Source organism: Macaca thibetana, chromosome 9 (genome assembly GCF_024542745.1).
Source record: "Macaca thibetana thibetana isolate TM-01 chromosome 9, ASM2454274v1, whole genome shotgun sequence".
Lineage (NCBI taxonomy): Eukaryota > Metazoa > Chordata > Mammalia > Primates > Cercopithecidae > Macaca > Macaca thibetana.
In genome coordinates this window covers 63,516,635-63,539,517 of record NC_065586.1, presented here as the reverse complement: position 1 = coordinate 63,539,517, position 22,883 = coordinate 63,516,635, and the positions used below count along the sequence as shown (strand labels likewise).

Here is a 22,883-nt window from a genome sequence, read left to right as displayed (position 1 = left end):
GCTGTCCAGGTGCCCAGCATGCCCTCATCCCAACTCTCTCCTCTTCCCCAGGGAGAAGCGGGTGTCGATGGCCAGGTCGGCCCCCCAGGGCAGCAAGGAGACAAGGTACAGAGACCCTCACATCCCAGAGCTGCAAGATGAGGGTCAGCTTGGGAGGTCAAGAATCGTCCCAGCCAGCCCTCAGGGTATCCCTCAGGGCCCAAGGCTGACTGGCCATGACCCCTGGCTTCCCTATTTCCTGGTTGGCTTGGGCTTTAGAGAGCCATCCACTGAGACAGCAGTCATGCAAAAGCCAGTCTAGGGATGGGACGCTTGACCAGGGAGTGACACAGAGCTTCCCAAGCCACTGGTAAATGAGGGGCTCTTGCTTCTCTCCAGCTACTCCCTATGAAAGGCTGCTGCGTCCCTCATGAGTTCACAGTGGCTAAAGTGCTGTGGCAGTGGAGGAGAAAGACAGCGGGTTACCCAGAGGCAGCAGTGGCTCCACGTCCCATGAGCAGGGTCATCAGGAGTCACACCAAAGGGTTCTTGTTTCCTTTATTTTTACTTTCTATCTATCTTGGTTTTTTCAATTGTCTTTCATTATCCCAGAAAAATTGAAACTGCGCTTGGTTTTTCACAAGTTACACCGCTTTTTCATCTATTCCCCATGGCTCTGTCCTGTTTGCAACAGGAACAAATCCTTCTACCTGCCCACTCTGGGAGGTGGGTGCTCATACACCCATGTCCTCCTGAGACCCTCCTGGCCCTCCACGTTTCACTCGGCATTCTGGGTCTTTCACGAGTAGAGTGGGCAGCAAAAGAACCGTTTGGGCTCTCGATGGCAACTGACACCCAGATAATTGGCAAAAAGTTGCTGAGCCCTGGATACCTGAGCAGAATAGAATTAAAGAGAAGCAAATGTCCCCGTTCCCATGGAGGCAACTGACTCAGGGGACTGGGGAAAAGGTGCGAGAGAGACCAAGGGGAGTCACTAACAATGAACAGACTCAGTGGCAGAAAGAATGCCACTGAGTCTGAAGTGGGAGGAACTCAGACCCAGAACTCAGAACCGAGTCCCAGAGGGACTCAGAGGGACAGAGGAGTGTGGGTGGGTGCTCCCTGGATGTTTCCTGAAAGGGCGGAACCTGCACTTCTATGAACTAAGAACTAAGAGGAGCCTCCTGGCCCTTATTACATGGCCCATCTAGGGACATCAGGCTCTCTGTACCAACTTCATCCCCACTTCGCTCCAATTTTGTCATGCAACAGGGGGAGCCTGGAGCAGCTGGAGAACAGGGACCAGCTGGCCCCAAGGTACGTGCCTCTCTCGCCTGGAGTCACAGTGTGAAGCAGCTGGTAAATCAAAAAGCATCTGAGACAGGTCTCAATTAATATTTAGAAGTTTATTTTGCCAAGGTTAAGGGCACATGCCCAAGAGACATGTCTGTGCCTTTTGCCAAAGATGATTTTGAGGGCTTCGATATTTAAAGGGGAAAAGCAGGCTGGAGGGGAAAGAGGAAGGGTATGGTAATTCGCACATTGCAAGGAAAAAGGAGCAAGTAGCAGAATAGTTGATTATGTATTAGTCTCACGCTCAGTAAATCGGCACTTTACATAAGCTAAGGTGAACGTGGAGCAGCTACCTGTGGGGATATTGAACCTTTTATCTGTAGCTCTCTGCTTCGGAACAAAAGGAAAGGCAGCTTCTTGCATGACTCAGCTTTCAGCTTAACTTTTTTTTTCTTTTGGCCGAGTGAACTGGGGTCCCAAGTTTTTATCTTCCTTTCACAGGCTTGACCTTGGGGTCTTGACAGGGAAGGAGGGGAAGAGCATTCTGGCCCTCAGGTGGGAGGTCTGACTGGCAGGACAGGTGGACCCAACCTTCCCAGTTCGGCCTAGCCCAGACTTCTCACATGGAGTCCTCCATTTGTTCTGCAATCCCCGAGCATCCTCTGAGAGTGTTCGGAATCCCCAGGGCCCCGCTGGCTGTTCTGGGTCCACGTGTGTGCAGCCAGGTGTAGCCAGTGTGGGCGGATAGAGAGCAGGCCACAGTCGCTCTCCAGGCCCTCCTCGTCCAGGCCCTCCTGGTCCAGGCCCTGGGTTGAGATCTCATTTGCCTTCTAGGGCTCCAAGGGAGAACCAGGGAAAGGAGAGATGGTGGATTACAATGGAAACATCAATGAGGCTCTCCAGGTGAGCAGGGTCCAGCCCAGAGGCCAGGATCCTCATGGACCTCAGGGCTCTGCACCATGCCCTGATCAGGGGGCCCTTCCACACAGCTGAGTAGGAGCCCTGCCCTCAGGCCCTCAGGCAGCGCTTCCAGGAGAGCTGCTTCCTCACTCTCTCTCCTTCGACCTCCCGCTGTGTAGCCTCCTGGCAAATGGCCCCATTACTGGCATCCAGGTGGCCGGGTTGTCTGTCTGGGCCCAGCTGGCCAGTTATCCTGCCTCTGGGCCCCTGAGTGCCACAGTGGAATTATCCTGGCACCCCACAAGGTATGGCCCATCCAGGGTACTGGGGCCCCATTTCTTTAACGTATGCATAACCCCCTTTCACACAGCAGAAAATCTTCCTGGAACGCATCTCCTTTCATGTCAGTTTAATCCTGTTTCCAGTTCATGAGCTCCCGCTCCCCACCCTTTAAAGCAGGGTTTCTCGGCCTTGGTACTGTTGACATTTGGGGCTGGAGAATCTTTGTGGTGGGGGGAGAGGCGGTCCTGTGTGTTGTAGGATGTGCAGCAGCGTCCCCAGTCTCTACCTGCTAGATGCCAGTAGCACCCCAGCCTCAGCTGTGATAACCAAACTATGTCTCCAGACATGACCAATTATCCCTTGGGGGAAGAAATTGCCCCTGCTTAAGAATCACTTCTTCAAAGGAGTCTGTGTCCATGTGTGACTCCATTTACAAGGTGTAAAATCCTCTTTTAAAGCCAAAAGTCATCTCTCTGATCTGTTTTTTGAGTGGTTCCATATTTTGCTATCCTGTGCCTATTTAAAGGGAGGTGCGTGGCAACTTGGAAATCTGGGTCCTGGGAGAAGAGGAAAGAACACGGGAGGGTCCTCAGATGGTGACTAGAAAGAATAAGAGGTGGTGCTTCCTTCCCTTTCAGTAAAGTGAAGTAGAGGTTGCAGTCCATTCAGGGTGTGCCTGAGTCCATTGTAGGACAACCTTAGAGTATAATCATGCTTAGGAGATGCTGCATATTCTCTGTCCAGTGATTACAAACCTCATCGAGGGGTGGGGGTGGTGTGAGTCTGGGGACCATGGAGCCCACCTGCGAGGGTCCCCCTCCACCCATGCTCCTTTGAGGGGCCCAGATCCCCTGTTTCCATGACTGTGCAGTGAGAACCTTCCAGTTGGCTCTTGGTTTGCTCTTCAACTGATTGCCTGGTGTTGGTTTTTTAGGAGATCCGGACACTGGCCTTGATGGTAAGTCTTGCTCCTCCTGGCTTTCCTTGGTCACTGGGCTGGGGGCTGGGGACGGCAGCCTGGAAGCAAGGACTTGATTTCTCCCCTCCAGAAAGAAGGCCCTGGGCTGCAGATTAGGGTTGACCCAACAGGGCTGGGGCAGACGATGATCTGAGCTGGAGGTGATGGGTCAGGACTGATAGGTGGGCCTCGAGAGTTGCCCATGCCCTGGGTCATGGCTGTCCTCCATGTAGAGGCTCTTCACCAATACAGCTGTGCTCTCTGGTGACAATACAAATGCTGGATTCTATTTACAGCTATGTCAAGGAAATAGCAGTACTGAGGAGGATGTTTCTAATGTTTCTCTTTTTTCCCAACTTTTAGTTAATTAAATCCATTACCCTGAAAAACTAGTAGCAACCTCCCACATATCCCCCTTTCCTAGAAATCAGTTTCATTATCTGCACTTGGAAAACCAGGGCATTTCAAGCCTGGGTTTTGTACAGGTGCCTACTGGTGACAGGCTGTTGGTAAATATTTGTAGTTAAAATGACTACCACCAAGTTTAATTTCTAAGGTAGAGGACGGGAGGAGAAATCATGTGGTTCTCTGACTACTGAAATTTCAATTCACCTAATATTTTTTCATGGCTATGAGCCACAGAACACACTTAGGGATGGCACAAACTCAAAATCAAACACCACTTCTGTGACGTCCCAATCCCAGAAATTGCTATCAATGACGTGGTTCTGGAATCAATGAGTTTCATTTGGAGACATTAACATATATTATTTGGCAGGGCACAGTGGCTTATGCCTGTAATCCCAGCACTTTGGGATGCTGAGGTGGGCAGATCACTTGAGGTCAGGAGTTCAAGACCAGCCTGGCCAAGATGGTGAAACCCTGTCTTTACTAAAAATACAAAACTTAGCCAGGCATGGTGGCAGGTGCCTATAATCCCAGCTACTCAGTAGGCTGAGGCACAAGAATCCCATGAACCCGGGAGGTGGAGGTTGCAGTGAGTCGAGATGGCACCACTGCACTCCAGCCTGGGTGACAGAGTGAGACTCTGTCTTAATAATAATAATAATAATAATAATAATAATAATAATAATGTGAAATAGCTATTGGAAATAAAACTTTTCCAGAAACTTTTTTTTTTCTTTTAAAATCAACCTTGAAGTGTAACTTAACATATAATAAAAGGTACTCATTTTAGGTGTAGAGTTTGATGAATTTTGATAAGTACATATACCCAGGTATCCACCACCCAATCACTCTAGAAAATTTCTTCATGTACCTTGGGAGTCACTCCCAGCCCCAGGCCGCCACTGCTCTGCTGTCACTTCTGTCACTGTAGATTAGATGTGTCTTTTGCCTCTTCTAGAGTTTCATGTAAATGGAATCACACAGCATCTGTGTCTGGTTGCTTTTGCTCAGCAAAATGTGTTTGAGATGCACTCTCGCCATCAGCACTTGGTTCTTTTTCCCTGCTGAGTAGTATTTCATTGTATGGACATACTATGCATTCCCCTGTTGATGGGCATTTGGGTTGTTTCCTGGAGACGTTTTTAAGTCATTATTGGGGAAGGTCAGACTTAGCTTCTTGGAACCCAAAGGGTCGCCAGAGGTGCCCTAGAGAGAAGGAGGAGAGGGTATTGGACGTGGCTCTCCAAACCCCACCTCCACTTCAACCCAGTCACACTTGGTGCTTATGTGTTTTGCATTTTGGGTTCCCCATGTTATTTTCTTTGCAAACAAATGTGCTTCTATCACTGGAGAAAGGTTTGAAAACAACTTATCTCTACAAGCCAGCCTCCACATACAGCCCTCGGGAGACAGGCTACCCTCCTCAGTGGGACAGTTCTCCATGTGTCTTTCCTTTCTTTCCTAGGGGCCTCCTGGTCTTCCTGGGCAAATTGGCCCACCTGGAGCTCCAGGGATTCCAGGCCAGAAGGTAAATCTTGTCTTGACAAAGGGGGTGAAGACCTTGCAAGGGCAGCGACCCCAGGGCTTCCCCTCCTCCTGTGACCCTCTCATCTTCCCAGCACCACCGCCATACCCTCCTGCTGCTCCAAAGCACCAAGGGCCCCACCCACCCACCTCCCAGCCGCTGTCACTCTTCTGTCCTCCCCTTGCCATCTGCTTGGGCTCCTGTAATTCACAGAGCTTTCTGATGCGGTGGGGTCTGGGTCTAGACACACCCCTGCCCTTGCCCAACCCAGACCCACAGCAGGAATGAGGACCCCATCAGGGATCTCCGCATTTGAGCCCCTCCCCAATCCTCCCACCTCAGTCCCTGCCCTTGCTTTCCTTTTACACTCCACCCACCTGTGTTTTTCTCAGAAGGTCTGCCCCTCTGTCTCCCGCTCATGATGTCCTCTCCCCTGCAAGTCTCTTTCCCTCTTCCCTTTCTTTCAAAGCCCTTCTCATCTTTCAAGCCCAATTCAAAGACCACCTCCTCTTTGACGCCTCCCCTGATCTGTCAGGCAGAATTCCCTGCCCTTTCCTCTGGGTAGGACCTACATCTTTTTCCCACCTCCCTTAACTCCCTACCTGACCCAGAGAAGGGGCTTGGCTTGTGTGAAGATGAAAGGAGCACCCTGTGGAGCAGCCAGGGCAGGGGTTCTGCACTCAGGGAAGACAGGAAGGCAAGAACCCTTCTGCAAGGGAGCTAAGGGCACCTAGGGCTCTCAGAGGTAGCAGTGGGAGGTTGTGGCTAAAACATGGACATGGAGCCAGAGTGTCCAGACTGGGATCCTGGTCCCCAGTTCACTGACTGTGGGCCTCAGGCACACAACTCTGTGCTTTGGAGTCTTGTCTACTGAAGAGCGGCTGCAAGTGCATACCTCCCAGCAACACAGTGAGAATTAAATGAGCAAACTCTATGGGAAAGTGTGGAGAGGGATGCCGGGTGCACTAAGCAATGTGTAACTGATGGCTGCTATGGTCTCTGCCCTGAGAGTCACCTTTAGTTGTTCTGGCTACAGGGGGAGATTGGACTGCCAGGCCCTCCAGGACACGATGGGGAGAAGGTATGAACAGACATCCTCCAATCAAACCTCTGAAGACAGTCTTGGCCCTGGGGGCAGGAGGCGGGGCAGGATGGCGCTAGAACTGGCCCTGCTGTGAGCCCAGTGGGCAAGGGGAGATGGGGAGGGGCAGGGAGAGGGACCCACCCTGCAAGCCCCAGGAGGAGCCAGGCAGACCCAGGCTGGGCTCTCTCTGCCTGCCCCAGTCAAGCACCAATGAGCCAAGGCCTTTGGACTTTTCTGTTCTCTCTCCCTCTCTTCTCTTTTCTCCATTAATGTGTCTAAGAAGCGTTGTTGGTATTTTCTAAAGGGACCTCGCGGTAAACCAGGAGACATGGGCCCTCCTGGTCCCCAAGGCCCCCCAGGAAAGGATGGACCTCCAGGAATGAAAGGAGAAAACGGGCACCCAGGGAGCCCAGGAGAAAAGGGAGAGAAAGGAGAGACAGGACAAGCAGGCTCGCCGGTGAGTGGCACGGCTGGCTGCCCTTCCGTGCATACGCCACTCCCAAGCATGATGCGAGCTTCTTTGCACTTTGCATGGTGCCAGCTGCTGCCTGGGCTAGAAACCTGGGGCCAGGACTTAGGGGTGGGGGATTCACTCAGCTTCCCCTCAAGTCACTCACTTTACGAAGGCCAATTTCCCAACTCAGGAGACCTAAGTCCTGCTCTGTCAGCTGTATCCTTGGGAAAGCCACTGAGCCTTGCAGAGCCTCCGTCTCCTCATCTCTAAAATGGCAATAACAATGTCTTCCCTGGATACCTCACTGGATTGCTGGGAAGGAGATGAAGTCATGGTTTAGAGTTGCCTCTTTGGAAAGTGTACAGAAGCCCTATACCCAGCAGAAGCTGCATGTACAGAAACGGGGCCTTCGCCCAGTCCACTAGGCTGCCAACTTGACTTGGGAGCCTTCTCTGGGTCTCAGGGGTTTCCATCTGTGAAATGGGTGCCATCCTAGGCACCTACCCTTGAAGCAAGGGAGCCACATCTTGTGCATGCCACAGTTGGTCACACTCAGCAAGACCATCTTGAGCTCCACTAACAGAAATCGTTGTCATTTTGTAGGGTCTAGACAGCCCAACTGGGGAGAGAAGGAGAACCTGGTGGCCACAGCAGACCAGAGTGGCAGGATTGCCTAGTCCAGCTGGGCTTCTGAGGTTTACAGTGAGGCCAGAGGGCTGGGTGTCAAGGTTGTCTGCAGGCAGCCACAGACGAGGGTCCTCCCTGCGGCCACCAGCCTAGCGGGCGCCTGGCACTGTGATGAGGCTGCCCTAACCCCAAGCCTGCCTACCCAGCCTGGGAGCAGGCAGAGGGGGTCCTCTTAACAAGTAGCTACCGCATTTGAGTGTAAACAGGAGTTGCAACTTCCTCGGCTCACAGTATGATGGCCTCTAGAAGCACCAACCTAGTTTGAAGGTGCTAGAAGCTTGGTCTCAGAACTCTCCTCTAGGAAGTGGAAAGAGCCTCAGAGGTCAACCAGTCCCAAGTCTGACCCAGTACAGGACTCCTCACTCAGCTGGCACAGGCAGGCAGCTCACTGTCTCCAGACCTGTCCACTGCGCCATGGGGCAGCCCCAGGATGGAGGGAGCACTCCTGGATATGGTGTGGAAGCTCCCTCGTCAGCCTCCCCCGGGTGACCCCTCAGAGCCTCTGGAGCCATATTTATTATCTATTGCTGCGTAACTGATCACTGCAAAGGTAGCGGCCTAAGACAATACACATGTATTGGCACATAGTTTCTGTGGGTCAGGAGTTCAGGCACATCCTAGTTGGGTCCCCTGCCCGTGGTCTCATGCGGCTGCAATTAATGTGTCAGCCAACTGCATTCTCATCTGGAGCTAGGGATCCCCTTCCAAGCTCACTGGTATTGGCAGAATCCAGTTCCTTGCTGGAACAGAACTCAGCTCCTAGAGGCCACCTACAGTTCCTGCCACCTGCGTCCCCGCCCTCCCCACCCCCTGCACAGTAGACAGTTCACATTATAGCCACTGGCATCTTCAAGGCCAAGGCCAGCAGTAGGGTCTCCCTAGTGTCTAGTGCTAGCAAGACAGAGCTGTGTGCATGTGTGTTTGTGTGTTCATGTAACATATTTGTAACATAATCTTAACATATGTTATATGTCACCATCTGTATGGCATGTATGTTATAATCTGCAACGTAATCATAGAAGTGAGGTTCCATCACCTTTGCCATGTGTCTTACTCCATGGCTAAGAAAAAAGTCACAGGTCACCCTAAGGCCTGTCCGCTGCACAGTCCATAGAGAGTATCAGCCTCTCCTTCCTGTACTAGAGCCTCAGATTCTTCAAGACAGTGATGACAGTCCCTGCCCAGTCTTCTGTCCTGCAGGCTGACACCTCCACATCCTCCACAGTGTTCCTTGCTGACCCCTAGACTAGTCGCGTCCCAGTCTAGTTTGTCACGGATGTGAGGGTACGCCTGTCCCAGCCTTTCCCAAGGGCTGGCATTCATGCAGTGGTGTTCTGTGCCCACAGGGAGAGAAAGGAGAAGCCGGGGAGAAGGGCGATCCAGGAGCAGAGGTACATGAGAGATAATCTGATAGAGACCCATCAAACGACAGTCTCTGCAGAATGCACAGTGTTTCTATGCTTTAGAATGAAGCTTGCAACTGCCTGACGTTTACGTTTACTGAGCACCACCGTGGGTCAGGCACTGAGCCTCTGGACCGCTCCAGTCTTCTCAAACCACATCTCTCAGCAACCTTCACAGAGCACCTCCTGTGCTTCCGTCCTGGTGCTAGAGTCTGGAGATATGAAAGTAAACAGAACTTGCCAGGCACAGTGGCTCATGCCTGTAATCCCAGCAATTTGGGGGGCCAAGACGGGCGAATCATTTGAGTTCAGGAGTTCGAGATCAGCCTGGCCAACATGGTGAAACCCCGTCTCTCCTAAAAATACAAAATTAGCCAGGAGTGGTGGCAGGCGCCTGTAATCCCAGCTATTTGGGAGGCTGAGGCAGGAGAATCACTTGAATCCAGGAGGCAGAGGTTGCAGTGAGCCAGGATTGCACCACTGCACTCCAGCCTGGGCAACAGAGTGAGACTCTGCCTCAAAACAAAACAAAAACAAAACAAAAAAAAAGGAAGAAAATAAACAGAACCGTCCCTTCGCCGTTCACAGTACCCCATAATGGGCACTAGCATGGGAGCAACTTAGGGAATCAGGCAAGCATCCCCAAAGGCGTGCTATTTGGGCAGAATCTTGGTGGCTTTGTAGGAGTTTGCCACAAAGTTTCAGAAGTAGGCTTTCCAGATAGAGGCATTATTCTTTTGAGAAGTGAGATGGTGAAAGGAGGAGAAGACAGAACAACTGAGTGAGAAGTAGTCAGGATGGAGGCAAGGTTTTCAAAAGACAGCGGAAAATCAGGCATATTTGTAGACTCAGGGGCAAGAACCAGGAAAGCAACAGAGATCAAGGATGTGTGAGAGACAGGATGTTTGGTGGCAGAGTCTGGGCAACCCAAATAGCACCTCAGACCCATGGGAGGGACCACCAAGCCTTCTTACTCCCCATCAGGGTGGGTTCACCTTGCCAAGCCCCATCTGAATGTAGTGAAACAGACCTGATTGTACAATGTGCATGGTACTTGTTTCGAAATGGAGAGCCTCCTAAAGAAATGATCCTAATTCAGGAAAAGCATTATACGCCCACTGTCCCTCCCGGAAGTATTTAAAATAAACATTGGAAACAGCCTAAATTTCTATCAAGAAGGAAAGGATTAAATAACTTATGGTAATAATACTAATAGTAGTAATAGTCACCACGTCTGAGTGCTTTCCTCGTGCCAAGCACTGCACTAAGCCCTGGGTATGTAACAACTCATTTTCACTACGCTCAATGAATAGCACAGCACTAATACCAGGAAGCTGGTGGGGAACATATAAAAAATGGAAAAATCAGTTTCACATTAAGTGAAAAAGAGTAGAAAACCAAATTTTATATATATATGAAATCATAAGCATATACATATATGTATATACAATTATATGCTTATTATATATAAATATCAAAAGTATACACATATATTCAAGCACATCTGATATATCAAGAAAGTGTTTCAATTTTTGAAACCTTTTTATTGTTTTTAAAATTACCACACAGGCAAAATTTACTTCAGGAATATGTCCAGTTCTGTGAATGTTAATGCATGTAGATATGTGTATAATCAATACCATGATTAGGATACATAAACCACTTATTTATAATAAGAATTAAAATGGTAAACTTTTATTAAAAATGAGAAACTTTTTTTAAGAAGGCAGAGTTTCCAAAGATTGTGTTCCCTGCAAGGAGACTGTGATGGAGCGACAAAGTCCACAGGTCCAGGAAACAATAGGGACCTCCTTTCTGCCCAGTGTAGGGGTGCCCTCTGTCGTGGCCTGGCACAGGAGTCACTCCCCTGGCCATGCTCCAGGGAATTCTGCCCACGGGAAGACAAGGCACCTGAGGAGAGCCCCGAAGCCGAGGCGGGGTGAGAAGCTCAGAAGGACCCAGCAATGGCTGCCTGTGGACAAAAGGATGTCTGTGTTCATCAGAGACAGAAGCTGCAATGGGCACCACCCTCCACAGAGGAGATAGCCCTGAGCTCCTCCATCTTCACTGTCCAGTCAGAATCTCCTCTACCACAATCTGCATCTGCTCTCAAGGGAAACAGAGACCAGCAGTCCCCATCCTGTCTGTAACAAACCTTGGGGACTTGAGGAGCAATCTTCAGGAACAGCTCAGTCTCCCCACATTCCAGATAACCAATCTCTGCTCCTCTAAGCCAAGGGTCTCAAACTCAAATGTCTACAAGGGCCAGGCATGCAAAAAAAATGACTGCAAGAGCTCTGGGTCAAAGACAATAGGGAGTGGTGGGGACTGGAGTAAACTGAAGATGTCATGCCCCACCTAGAGGGGAAAACTCTTATTCCACTCCAGGCAATTGTTGCCATGCATGAACAAGAACCTAGTGCTGCTAGATCTTCTGGTGTTTTGCTTTCTTTTTTACTTCCAAGAAAAATCAAGAATAGATCTTTAGATTACCTGGAAATTTTTTTTCAACATTGAGCAGGCCACTGGGTTGCTATGAGTTTTTGACCTATTCTGAGCCTTTTTCGGGGGATATTGTGCTGGGCAGTCACTAGCTGACCTCCAGTGGGCAACCATGTCCTCCTCCGGCCTTGCAGTCTCCAGCTGGGCCCTAGTCCCTGTCAGGAGGGAGGGCCACTTCAAGTGTAACAGGGCTCCCCTTTAGCTTTTAGGTTCCTGGGCCGCCGGGGCCAGAGGGGCCTCCCGGACCTCTGGTAAGTTTAGAGGGCTTGTCAGTGGCCAGTCCACTAATGTCCCTTCTCCATGGCAGTCACTGGGCTCAACCTGATCCTTAGTCATTATCACCTCCTCCTCCCAGGGAGGGATTTCCTAGTCTACAAACCCCGCTCCCCACTCCTTTTCCCTCCCATGTTAAACAGCACCATCCTGGGGGCACCACATTGCTTGGTTTCCTGGAAATAGCTGACTGGTAGGGCAGCCCCAGGATCCCTTGTCTATAAGCTCTGCCCAACATTTACCTCACCCTTTGCCATCAAACGTCTGCTTCTCTCAATCCTCATTTGAAAGTGACCCATCGGTCTGGCACAGTGGCTTATGCCCGTGATACCAATCTGGCACTCTGGGAGGCTGAGGCAGGTGGATCACTTGAGTCCAGAAATTTGAGACCAGCCTGGGCAATATAGTGAAATGCTGTCTCTACTAAAAATACAAAAAATTAGCTGGGTGTGGTGTCACGCATCTGTAATCCCAGCTACTCAGGAGGCTAAGGTGGGAGAATCACCTGGGCCCCAGAGGTCGAGGCTGCAGTGAGCCAAGTTCACACCAGTGCACTCCAACCTGGGCAACCAGAGTGAGACCCTGTCTCAAAAAAAAAGAAAGAAAGAGAGGAAGGAGGGAAGGAGAGAGGGAGGGATGGAGGAAAGGAAGGAAGGAAGGAGGGAAGGAAGGAAGGAAGGAAGGAAGGAAGGAAGGAAGGAAGGAAGGAAGGAAGGAAGGAAGGAAGGAAGGAAAGAAAGAAAGAAACCCAGCCCCACTGGATTGACTTTCCTTGGTTACAGAAATATAACCACTGGACCCCTGTGCATTGCCCCTAGAGGGTCCCCAAGCACCCTGAAGCAACAGATGCTGGTCCATGCCTCTGTGTGGTTCGTGGTCCCCAAGGCACTGGTGTCCTCTGTTGTGGATGGTAGAAGTAGCAGTAGGAATAATGATAGTAGCCAATGTTTATTGAAACTTACTGGATGCCAGACACTGTTCCAAGCACTTTGCATGTATTAATTTAATGTTTGCTGTGTTACCTCTGCATCTTTCTTTCATGAGACTCTGGGTCAACCATGAGGACCACAGAGAGATTTTCTGTGAGCCCTGGCTGGAAAAGACTGGCTCAGACTATTCCCTAGGAAGCCCCAAGCATGACCTCCACTTAGCATTTCCTTCTACCTCTCATGGGCAGGGACCCCAAACCACACTCTGCACCCAAAACCCTTGCTCTTCTGTGTTCCATTTGTGGACAAGGCAGTTGTGTTAACTAGAGATGCAGTTCTAATGCACCTTGTTTTATTCCAAATGCAGGGGCTCCAAGGTGTTCCTGGACCAAAGGTAAGGAGAAGTCACATGACAGGCGCTATGTCAGTGCTAGTAGAAAAGAGGGAAAATGCACCCGAGACCAGCTGACCCTTTTTCCTAGAAGGCATTATGTGACACTCCAGCCAAGGGGGTCCAGTCAGGGCAGGGGGAAGTCCTAGGTTCCCTTTAGCATCCATCATTGACACCTGGCATGCTTTGGCTTCAGAAGCTTCCCATCCACCACCCCACAAAGTGACAGGTTAGATTCTTAGCCAATGGTTAAAATCCTTTTCCTATCAAACCTGCCCCAGCCCCTTCACTCATGCTGAGTAGAGGTGGGAGACAGATAGCAACATAGGGTGGGACCCCTCCCCGGGTCAAGCTTGGGGGGACTCTGCACTGGGCTCTCTCGGCCTCCCCTCAAGCATTTCAAATGGATGAGGGGGCTGGAGGCTGTTGGTGTGACAATGGCCCTTTCCTCGTGCCCCAGTATTCAAGAGACTTTGGGGCAGTTTGTTCTCCCGACTAGGCTGTGGGCCTCAGGGATCTGGAGGTAGCATCTCAGGCAACTAAGCAAATCTCTGTAAGGTTCCCGCTTTCCTACCATGCAGTTGGGCACCTGTGCCAAGGCCTGACCTGTGGGTTTATCCCCCCACCACCTAGTCCTTTTCTCTATGGGGCTCTCAAAGCTCCCACAGGATACATGGGCTACACACTGAGGCGGGAGTAGGCTAAGAATTCAGGGATTCTTGGTATCCTCAGCCCACCACCCCTGACTCCTCCCTCCTCTACAAATGCCACCCCAGTCTCCAGGACCCCAGAATGCAAGAATGAATTGTATAGGACATGCCCTTGTGTGATCTCATCCCCTCTCCCTTTCCTCCAGGGGGAAGCAGGACTAGATGGAGCAAAAGGAGAGAAAGGCATCCAGGGAGAAAAAGGAGACCGTGGTCCCCTGGGACTACCCGTAAGTACCTTGGACCCAGCAAGACTGGTGGGTTTGACGGGCCAGGGGTGTGGGCTGGAACCAGGAGACAGCCACTGGAAAGCTAAGTTTCTAGAGTCTGAGCATGCAGAGCTCCACATGCTTTGGTTTTCCCACCTGGGCAAGACCGCAGGCTCTGATTCTCTTCCTCCTCTGGGCTCAGGCCCCACCTTGGTGCTGGGGAAAGGCGATGCTGAAGAAGACAGGCTCCCCCACCCCAAGGGACACTGAGCTGGTAGGGCAGCTTCAGGCCCTGCTTGAGACTGGTTCAGAAGCAATCAAAGCCTGCTGCCTTTATGGGAACCAAGCTTGGAGGGTTTGGAAGTAGTAGGACAAGGAGATAGTCTCCATTACAGTCATTTTCCCAGAGGGACCCCAAGAGAACTCCTGCTCTCCCCTCTTAAGCACTAGTCATGGCAGAAAGGCACAGACAAAGTCAGACTTTGTGGTCCCAGCAGGCCCAGGCCATTCATCTCCTGGGTTCCTGGAGATCTCTGATATCAGCCTGCCCAGAGCCAGAGGCCCCAGGTCAGAGGTGGGGAGCTGCTCGGAAGGTGTCCACATGTCATGATATGGGGCTGGGCTGGTTAGGGCTGATGGCCTCTTCACTGCCTCACCTGTGTGCAGGTGAGCGCATCCCACCACCCTCCCTGGAGCCGGGGCTCCATGCCCCCTAACCCTCCCCTGAGGCTGGCATTCTTCTGGCATTCTTCCAAGAGCTGGAAGGGATGTTAGCAATCCATCTCATCATTTCACTGATGGTCCCAGAGAAGAAAGTGGGTCACTGGGGGTCACATACAAAGTTGGTGGCCAAGCCAGAGGCTGCTCTGAGGCCATGGCCTTGCAAAGCAACTCCTTCCAACCACTCAGGCTTCCTCTGTCCTGGGCTCAAGGCCAGTTCCCACCCCAGGTAGCCATAACGAGCAGAGAAACAGTGGAAAGCCCAGTTACCCCCACCTGGCAGAGCTTGAAGGCCTGGTTAATACAATCACAGCAACCAAACAGCAAATGCAGGAGGTATAATTATACCCTCATGAATGCATTCGACGTAGGAATATTTAAGAAGCCAATTTGCTTGACAGACTACAGAAAACTGATGACTTTAGCAGGCATTTTCCCATGTCTTACGCTGTGTCTGGAATGATTAAGTGCTCTTTACTATTAAAGAGCCTCCTGCCCCACTCAACCACACCTCTCCTTATCCACATTCACGGCCCCGACGCCCTTGATGAACACTGGAGAATTCAGTCAGGGGTTGAAATGCAAAAGGCACGGAGACCAAGCAAGTAATATTAATATAAACAAGGAAAGTGCCAGATGAAAGACAAAGTACCTACTCTATCATTAATTTTCTCACTTTTGATAGAGGCATGGGTACAAAGAAGTATTTTTTTTTTTTTTTAGTTTAAGTAAACAACAGAACAAGCATATTCATACAAGACAACTAACACAAACCTGAGGGAGACACTAGGGAATGGAGGGGATTGTGGTACACTAGAGACCGTTTATCCCTTTTTAAGGGGAACCGTCCCTTCTCAGCTTAGCTGACTGTTGCCTTGGAGGAAGGCGGAGCTGGTATTTCTGGATCTTCCTATTTTTCAAAGGAAGCTAAACATCTGGTGTTTTATGTGAAATCTTTCCATTTCTAACATTAGACCAAAATTATTTGCAACACTGCAGACCATACAAAATATGTCAGTGGCCCACATATGCCCTGAAAGCCTCCAATTTGTGCCTTCTGCTCCAGACCTACAAGACAACTGAGTTTTAATGCTGCATTTTTTTAAAGTACATGGATATGTAGCTACCATTCTGTTTCCAGGTTTCACCTGAATGTTTTATTCCACGTAGTAGCAGCCTGCTTCTCCAGGCGTATCCTGGAGTGTTCCCCCATTTGCCCTGCAGAAGCAGTTCTCAATGCTGGCTGCACACTGGAATCCCCTGAGAGCTTTTCAAACTTACCATCACCCCGGGCTTCACTCTTGGAGATTTTGAATTGGATCGGGCTGGGATGGGGTGGGACCCAGGCATGTTTTACTTAACATTGCCCCCAAGAGATTCTAATGTGCTGCCAGGGCTGAGAACCACAGCTCTCTAGCCCAGTGAGTCAAGGTCGGTCCCAGAATCGTGTGGTCCTAAATGTGAGAAGAGTCCCTGCAGAGTCCTTCTACCCAACACCTTTTCCATGAAGAAGCAGCTCGTTGCCTCCCTCTTCTAGGGACTTCCTTTTCATTTGAAATTCTGAGGCTGAGGCTCAGTTGGAAGCAGTTTTCAAGCACTCAGTCCTTACTGGGCCAGAGTATTGCCGCTGCCTTCTCCCTGACTTGTCACATTGAAATCATTAGAAAAGGGTCCCTGGGTTTTCCTGGGTGGGTTTCAGAGGCAGCTTCATAACCCAGGGTTGGAACAGGAGTGCCCCCCGCCCCCTGGCACCACCACCAACCATGTGTTTCACCGGACAAGAGCGAGCGAGGGTGCTGATAGCAGGTTGGTCTCCTAGCTTCCCACCTGCTGCCCATTTGCTCCGGGAAATGCATGGCCTTAGACCTCTGTCCCAGTCTGCTGCCTCCAAAGCCTTTGCCTACACAAGAGCCCTTGTCTGGGAGCATATGAATGGATCGAGTTTGGGTTGAGCGTCTCAGATTGTAAAGTGCCAGCAAAATGTCAAGTGTCATTTGTAATATCATCTAAGAGCCAACTCATTTCCCCAGGCTGAAGGATAAGCAGACCAACTCCTACCCAGATTTCACAACTGGGTGCTGTCACCCAGGGTTGAGACCCTCAGGGGCACCACAGCATGGCCTGATCCAAACAGGAACGCAAAGAGGATGGGAGAGCCGTCCTCACCTGGGGCCCCTCCCCAGTGAAACCTGTCCTGGGAAGGGTGCACAGCTCTGATTCCAAGACATCTCTCCAAGCATTCCTTTCTGCATCCCTTTCCCCATAACACTGAAGGGAGAGGGGTTCCTGAGAGGGAAAAAAGGGAGAAAGGAGAGGTGGGAGTGGGAGGAGCAGGTGGCCATCCGCACCGACCTCCACCCAGCCTGCTCAGCAGCCGGCCACTGCATTCAGTGTCTCCATGTTTTCGTTGGTTTCCATGTGAATACCATCCCCTGTCCTCCCAAGCTTATTTCTCCAGTTGTGTTTGATTACCAGCATTTATGTCTGTCCAGAGTCACTGCTTTACTCACCTCTCCCCTCCCCATTGTTCCCTTTTTCTCCCTCCCAATCCTCTCTTCCCCTTCTTTTGGTCAAACTGTGCCCTTCGTCCAGGGAGCTTCAGGTTTGGACGGCAGGCCTGGGCCACCGGTGAGTGTCACTTCTCCATCACCCCTCACCCCACCCCACTCCACACCTGGCCTGTGATCCCTTTTGTCTGTCCCACTGTGACCTCATTTTCCCAGTGAATCATACCTTGTCCCACCTCCGACACCAGAAAGGTGCCATCGATGCTCTGAAGGGCCTTTTCCGACCTCTTGACCAAATATGGCTGGCCTTCATCTGAATGCCCCAGTCCACAGAATACACCCAGGGACCTCAAACCTGCCAGGTGTGGGGTGGGAGGCCACTCCAGCAGCACCGCTCCTGATTCCAAAGGAATGCTGAGTCCAGCCTGGGTGCCCAGCCCTGGAGGTTTGAGCCATGGCCTCTCCTCACCAAACACACCAGTGTCTGTGTGTGCCCGTCATGCTGTGTTGTCTTCATGCTGTGAGCTCTGTCCATCTCCTGTCTTCCCACGAGGGCCTCCTAGTTTTGTGCAGCCACCAGTCTGGTATTTGTGGGGTAGGACAGCTTTGAAGGCTGAGGCAGAAGTAGCCTGTAGGTGCACAGAAGCCAGGCCCAGCTCTGTGTCTTATGCACATTCTGACCACTCTTGCACTGCCTATGACACCACAGCCGCCCTGCAACCCAACAAGGTGGTTCATTACAGAGCAAGTGAGGCACACTTGGGTCCTCTCTTCCTCCATTCTTTCTGATTCCAGAAAACAGGCATCATTTACTCTTGACCAGAAAGCACCTGGCCCTTCTGCTTATGACTAACAACTGAAGGATCGGAGGAAACATCCCTCCTGTCCACCTTCGGGTCCCTCCCCTGAGCGCCCTCTGAGGTCAACCTTCGCAGGGTGTTGAGCTCACTCGCCCTCAAGTCTCGAGTCCCTGCTCGGGCACCATCACGAGAGCTCTGTGTACCCAGCCACTTGCTTCCAGCCAGGGAGATCTTGCTCTGTCCTACAGAGGGCTTTCAAGGCCATGTCTGCCCATGGCCTGCATGCAGTTGTAGTTAGCTGGCTAGAGCCACCCTCAGGGGAGGCGAGACCTTGCCAGGGTTCGTGTGTGGAGCATAGGGGATGCGCTGAAGCACAGGCTCACGGGTCTTCCCAGGGGGCCGGGGGCACTTGCAACTAGCACCAAGAGAAGCCCAGAGCTTTTAGAGGTAGGGGGGTCAAGAGTGACCCCTGTGAGAACCCCGTCTTACTGAAGCCTATTCTGTGCCCTCATACATAGGAGGTGCATAGCTTGCCTAAGATGACAGACTTCTTCAGAGCCCCCCACCTCCCTGCACTGATGGAGTTCACACCCTAAACCCTTACATGCGGAGAGCATGCCCCAGCTTCCAGGCGTTATTGTGGCTTTGCTCCTTCGCCACAGTCCCTCCGTCTCCATTCTTCCCCCACCTAGCACGCCTGTCTCAGGTGTGGGGCAGGGCTTGGGGATGATCTGTGGTTGCAATCAGAGAAACCAACACTTTCCTCTCAATGGCTTCTCCCATTTACGTTAGACCGAGGGAAAAAGTACAAATTCACACACTCCATCCCTTTGGAACTGAGGCTTTATTTTCCTCATAAAATCAGTATCCTAACTTTAAGGGAAAATGTGAGGGAAAAATAAGCCTTCCCTGCCAATATTAACATTTACTGGGCACTTCCTACACGTCAGGCTCAGCACCAAATGCTTGCTATGCATTCATGCATGGAAACCTGGCACAGTCGAGGAGGCAGACACATGTGGTACAGACGGGGAAACTGACATTCGGCAAGGCTAAGGAGCTTCTCCAATACCCAGGAATTTGTAGGCCTCCGAGGCAAGGCCAGCCAGGTGACTCCGTGGTGCTGCGCTGAACCGCTGGCCTGAGCTGACTCCTTGTTGTTTTTTGAGACAGAGTCTCGCTCTGTTCCCCAGGCTGGAGCGCAGTGGCGCAATCTCAGCTCACTGCAACCTCCACCTCCAGGGTTCAAGCAATTCTCCTGCCTCAGCCTCCCAAGTAGCTGGGATTACAGGCACCCACCACCATGCCTGGCTAATTTTTGTATTTTTAGTAGAGTCGGGATTTCGCTATGTTGGCCAGACTGGTCTTGAACTCCTGACCTCAGGTGATCCGCCCATCTCAGCCTCCCAAAGTGCTGGGATTACAGGCATGAGCCACGGCGCCCGGCCTCCTTTTACTTTCTGCTGTGCCATTATGGATGCCTACAGCCTTCCTTCCTCCCTTGTGGTTGGAAAGAGGGCCCTGAGGTCGTCTTACTCCACTCTTTGTCTCCTGTGAAGTAAGTCATGCCCCACCATTCGCAGATGCATTCAGAGCACCGGAAACTGCCCACAGCCCAACCCATTCCTCCTGTCCTCATCTGAGGCCAATAGGAGATGCTGAACTAAAGACTTGGTCTGGCCAGGCTGTGAATTGGGTACCTGAGAAGATGTTGGATGAGGCCAGAGCAAGCCCTGATGCTCCATGTCTAAGCCACGTGGTCCAATGACTCCAGCGCCCCCAGCCCCGGGCTGGCAGAGCTCATGACACACCCCCCTGCCAGGCCAGTGTCGGTGCAGACATTGAGGCATCCTAATTCACCCCCAATCCAGCCAGTTCCGCAGGCCTGCGAGTGGGGCGAGAAGGCCCCGGCCAGAGGCTGAGGCCAGGGCTGTGGGTCTGCGGTGGGTGGGTGGGGTGGGCATTGGCTGAACCACCCTCTATCGTCTGCCCCTGTGTGTGCGTCTGCATCCATCTCTGTGGCATGAAGACCCTCCCGCTGCATGTGGAGCTGCAACAGCAAAGAGGGTGCCAGCCCCCGGCCCCTGCCCCGGGATGGGTCCACTCCCTCCCAAGTGCTTCTGGGAGCAAAACTAAGCAACCATTCTCCCACCGTTTTCAGCCTTGGCAAGCTTGGTTGTGAAGCAAAAGGGTTTCAGTCCACGAATCTGGCTCTGAGGCATGGGGAGGTGCTCTCTCCCCAACAGCCCCTGAACCCAAAGAGGATCACGGCCCAGTCGAATGACTGCCCTGAACGAGCCTGGCCTCGCCAACCCTGAAAACTGGGCCTTGGACCTTGCTCATCTCCAGGCATTGGGTGGGGCACCCAGGGCTCCCCAGCATGTGGGGACCCTCACCTCTGCTTTCTTTCCCCTCCCCAGGGTACTCCAGGACCAATTGGAGTTCCAGGCCCAGCAGGACCAAAGGGCGAGAGGGTGAGTGTTAGTGAACCACAGGGGCCCAGGCGGCCAGGAGGGAGGGGCAGTGAGCCAGGGGCCCAGGCGGCCAGTAGGGAGGGGCAGGTCTGGGACCCAACACCAGGGGTCTCAGTCCTCATGCCTTCCTTCTTACATCTCTTCTTCTGTCATCCTCACAGCAGCCTGGGACAGGGGGGCTGGTTGTGTAGTTATGAGTCAATTAGACTTGGAGGGATAAAGGAGGTGGAGAGGCCGGGCATGTTGGCTCACACCGGTGATCCCAACACTCTGGGAGGCCAGGGTGGGAGGATCACTTGAGCTCAGGAGTCTGAAAGCAGCCTGGACAACATAGTGAGACCCTGACTCTATAAAAAATTTTTTTTTAATTAGCCAGGCATGATGGTGCGCACCTCTAGTCCTAGCTACTTAGGAGGCTGAGGCAGGAGGATCAGTTGAGCCCAGGAAGTGGAGGTTGCAGTGAACCATTATTGTATTACTGCACTCCGGCCTAGGAGACAGAGCAAGGTCCTATCTCTATTTAAAAAAAAAAAAAGAAAAAGAAAAAGAAAAAAGAGGAAAAGAAAAAAAAGGAATTGGAGAACTTCCTCCACTTTGGCTTCTAGCCACCTTGTGTCCATCTCAGGTTCAGTCTGGCAAGGCCCTGGGTGCCATTGTCACTGGACATGCCTCAACTTTGTAATGATTTAGAGAAACAGCATGGAACAGAGGGCCAGGTGGTGTTTAGATCATTCCTGGAGGACAGCAAGAAGTCAGGAGGCCAGAGCCATAGGCCAGGCTCCCATGGTCGCTGTCAAGGGACATTGGCCATGTCATAGGACTTGCAGTTCCAGGCCTGTCCTGCTGAAATGGGCATGCCCAAGGATGAGGGTGGAAGGCGTCGGCTGAGTGGAGGCAGGGGAGTTGTGTGTCTTTCTATATCAGCTCTTCCCAGCCAGCCCCTGGGTTCTACACACTCAGGGCTCAGAGGTCCCTGCGTGGACATCCGTCGAGTTCTCTGCCTGCATGGGCAGTTCCCTGCACTCCCCATCTGCCCATCTTGCTGGCTGTGTCTCAGATGGTGAGGGCAGGAGCTTCTGCAGAGGGCGCAAGCTTCTCTGTGACCACTAGCTTGGGGAAATCAGGAGGCTGCTCTGAGGGGTGACCCTTGAGGCTCCGGAGAAGAAGCAAAGCTCTCTTTCTCTTCCCTTTCTCTTCCCCTGCCTTCCTGCTCGGCTTTCTTCTCCCCTGCTTCTGCCTCAGGCCAGCCAGGCCCAGGACCCCACTGGTGATTCTGGGGGGCCTTAGGGGATAGGCTGTGCTGGAGGGAGAGTGAGGGGGGCTTCTGAGCCCCCTCCCCAAGGCAGTGTTCGCATCAGCAACGCCCCACCTTTCCCACTGCCCTTGCTTCCTGGAGGGCTCTTGAGGGGACTGGAGAGGTTTCTTGTGTTTCATACCAAAGTAGAAAATGGCAAGAAAGATTGTTACCACGTCTGGGAGGATTCATGCATTTCTTTCTCCCGTTTCAGGGCAGCAAAGGAGACCCTGGGATGACAGGACCAACGGGAGCAGCTGGGCTTCCTGTGAGTCTCTTGGGATCAGAGGTTCCTCTCCTCCCACCCCTGCCCCCATTAGAAACACCCAGGGGCGGTTGGGCGCAGTGGCTCATGCCTGTAATCCTAGCTCTTTGGGGGCTGAGGCAGGCAGATCACAAGGTCAGGAGATAGAGATTATCCTGGCCAACATGGTGAAACCCCGTCTCTACTAAAAATACAAAAATTAGCCAGGTGTGGTGGTGCACGCCTGTAATCCCAGCTACTCGGAAGGCTGAGGCAGGAGAATCGCTTGAACCCAGGAGCTGGAGGTTGCAGTAAGCCAAGATCGCACCACTGCACTCCAGCCTGGGTGAACGACCAAGACTCCACCTCAAAAAAGCAAACACACAGACCAAAAAAAAACAAACACCCAGGGCCTGGAGCAGCACAAATCCAGGGCCGAGGGAGAACTCTCATTTCCATGACAGAGGAAGCTGCCAAGAGGCAACTGGTGAAGGGCTAGCATGCCCTGCTGGGCACTGTGCTGTGAGAGGACCAGGGCTCTGCCACGTGGACCCTGTAATGGGATGTGAGCCCCTCCCACTGTGTTAAGTGCAGCCTGGCCTCAGTAATGAGTGTGCCACGGGCCCTGCCCTCAGGAGGGGCAGAATCAAATTCAGACCCCTGTGATAGGAGAGGCTTCATGAGCGGAGCAGCTTCCCAGGGGAGCTGGGCCTTGCAGGGGACACCTGGCTTTCCATCGCAGCACGCTTTCCTACCACTGTGTTACAGAAGTTGGGTGTCTGCCTGCAAGAGCCCATAACTTAGTTTCCCATCCACTGGAGGCTGTGTGTGTTGGCCAGGTACGCACTTCTGGGCCAGGC

General features: G+C 52.0%; 1 protein-coding gene across 3 annotated transcripts in view; it reads left to right on the top strand.

The window, feature by feature from the left end:
* Positions 1-22,883, top strand: part of COL13A1 (collagen type XIII alpha 1 chain) — a 90,098-nt gene that overhangs the window by 53,661 nt on the left and 13,554 nt on the right. For all 3 annotated transcript variants that reach the window (XM_050802961.1, XM_050802962.1, XM_050802963.1), the window contains 13 exons: positions 52-105; positions 1,252-1,296; positions 2,107-2,175; positions 3,389-3,412; positions 5,286-5,348; positions 6,382-6,426; positions 6,734-6,886; positions 8,917-8,961; positions 13,045-13,071; positions 13,925-14,005; positions 17,297-17,332; positions 20,432-20,485; positions 21,994-22,047. In XM_050802961.1, the coding sequence (XP_050658918.1) occupies positions 52-105; positions 1,252-1,296; positions 2,107-2,175; positions 3,389-3,412; positions 5,286-5,348; positions 6,382-6,426; positions 6,734-6,886; positions 8,917-8,961; positions 13,045-13,071; positions 13,925-14,005; positions 17,297-17,332; positions 20,432-20,485; positions 21,994-22,047 (750 nt within the window). The remainder of the gene's footprint in view (positions 1-51; positions 106-1,251; positions 1,297-2,106; positions 2,176-3,388; positions 3,413-5,285; positions 5,349-6,381; positions 6,427-6,733; positions 6,887-8,916; positions 8,962-13,044; positions 13,072-13,924; positions 14,006-17,296; positions 17,333-20,431; positions 20,486-21,993; positions 22,048-22,883) is intronic.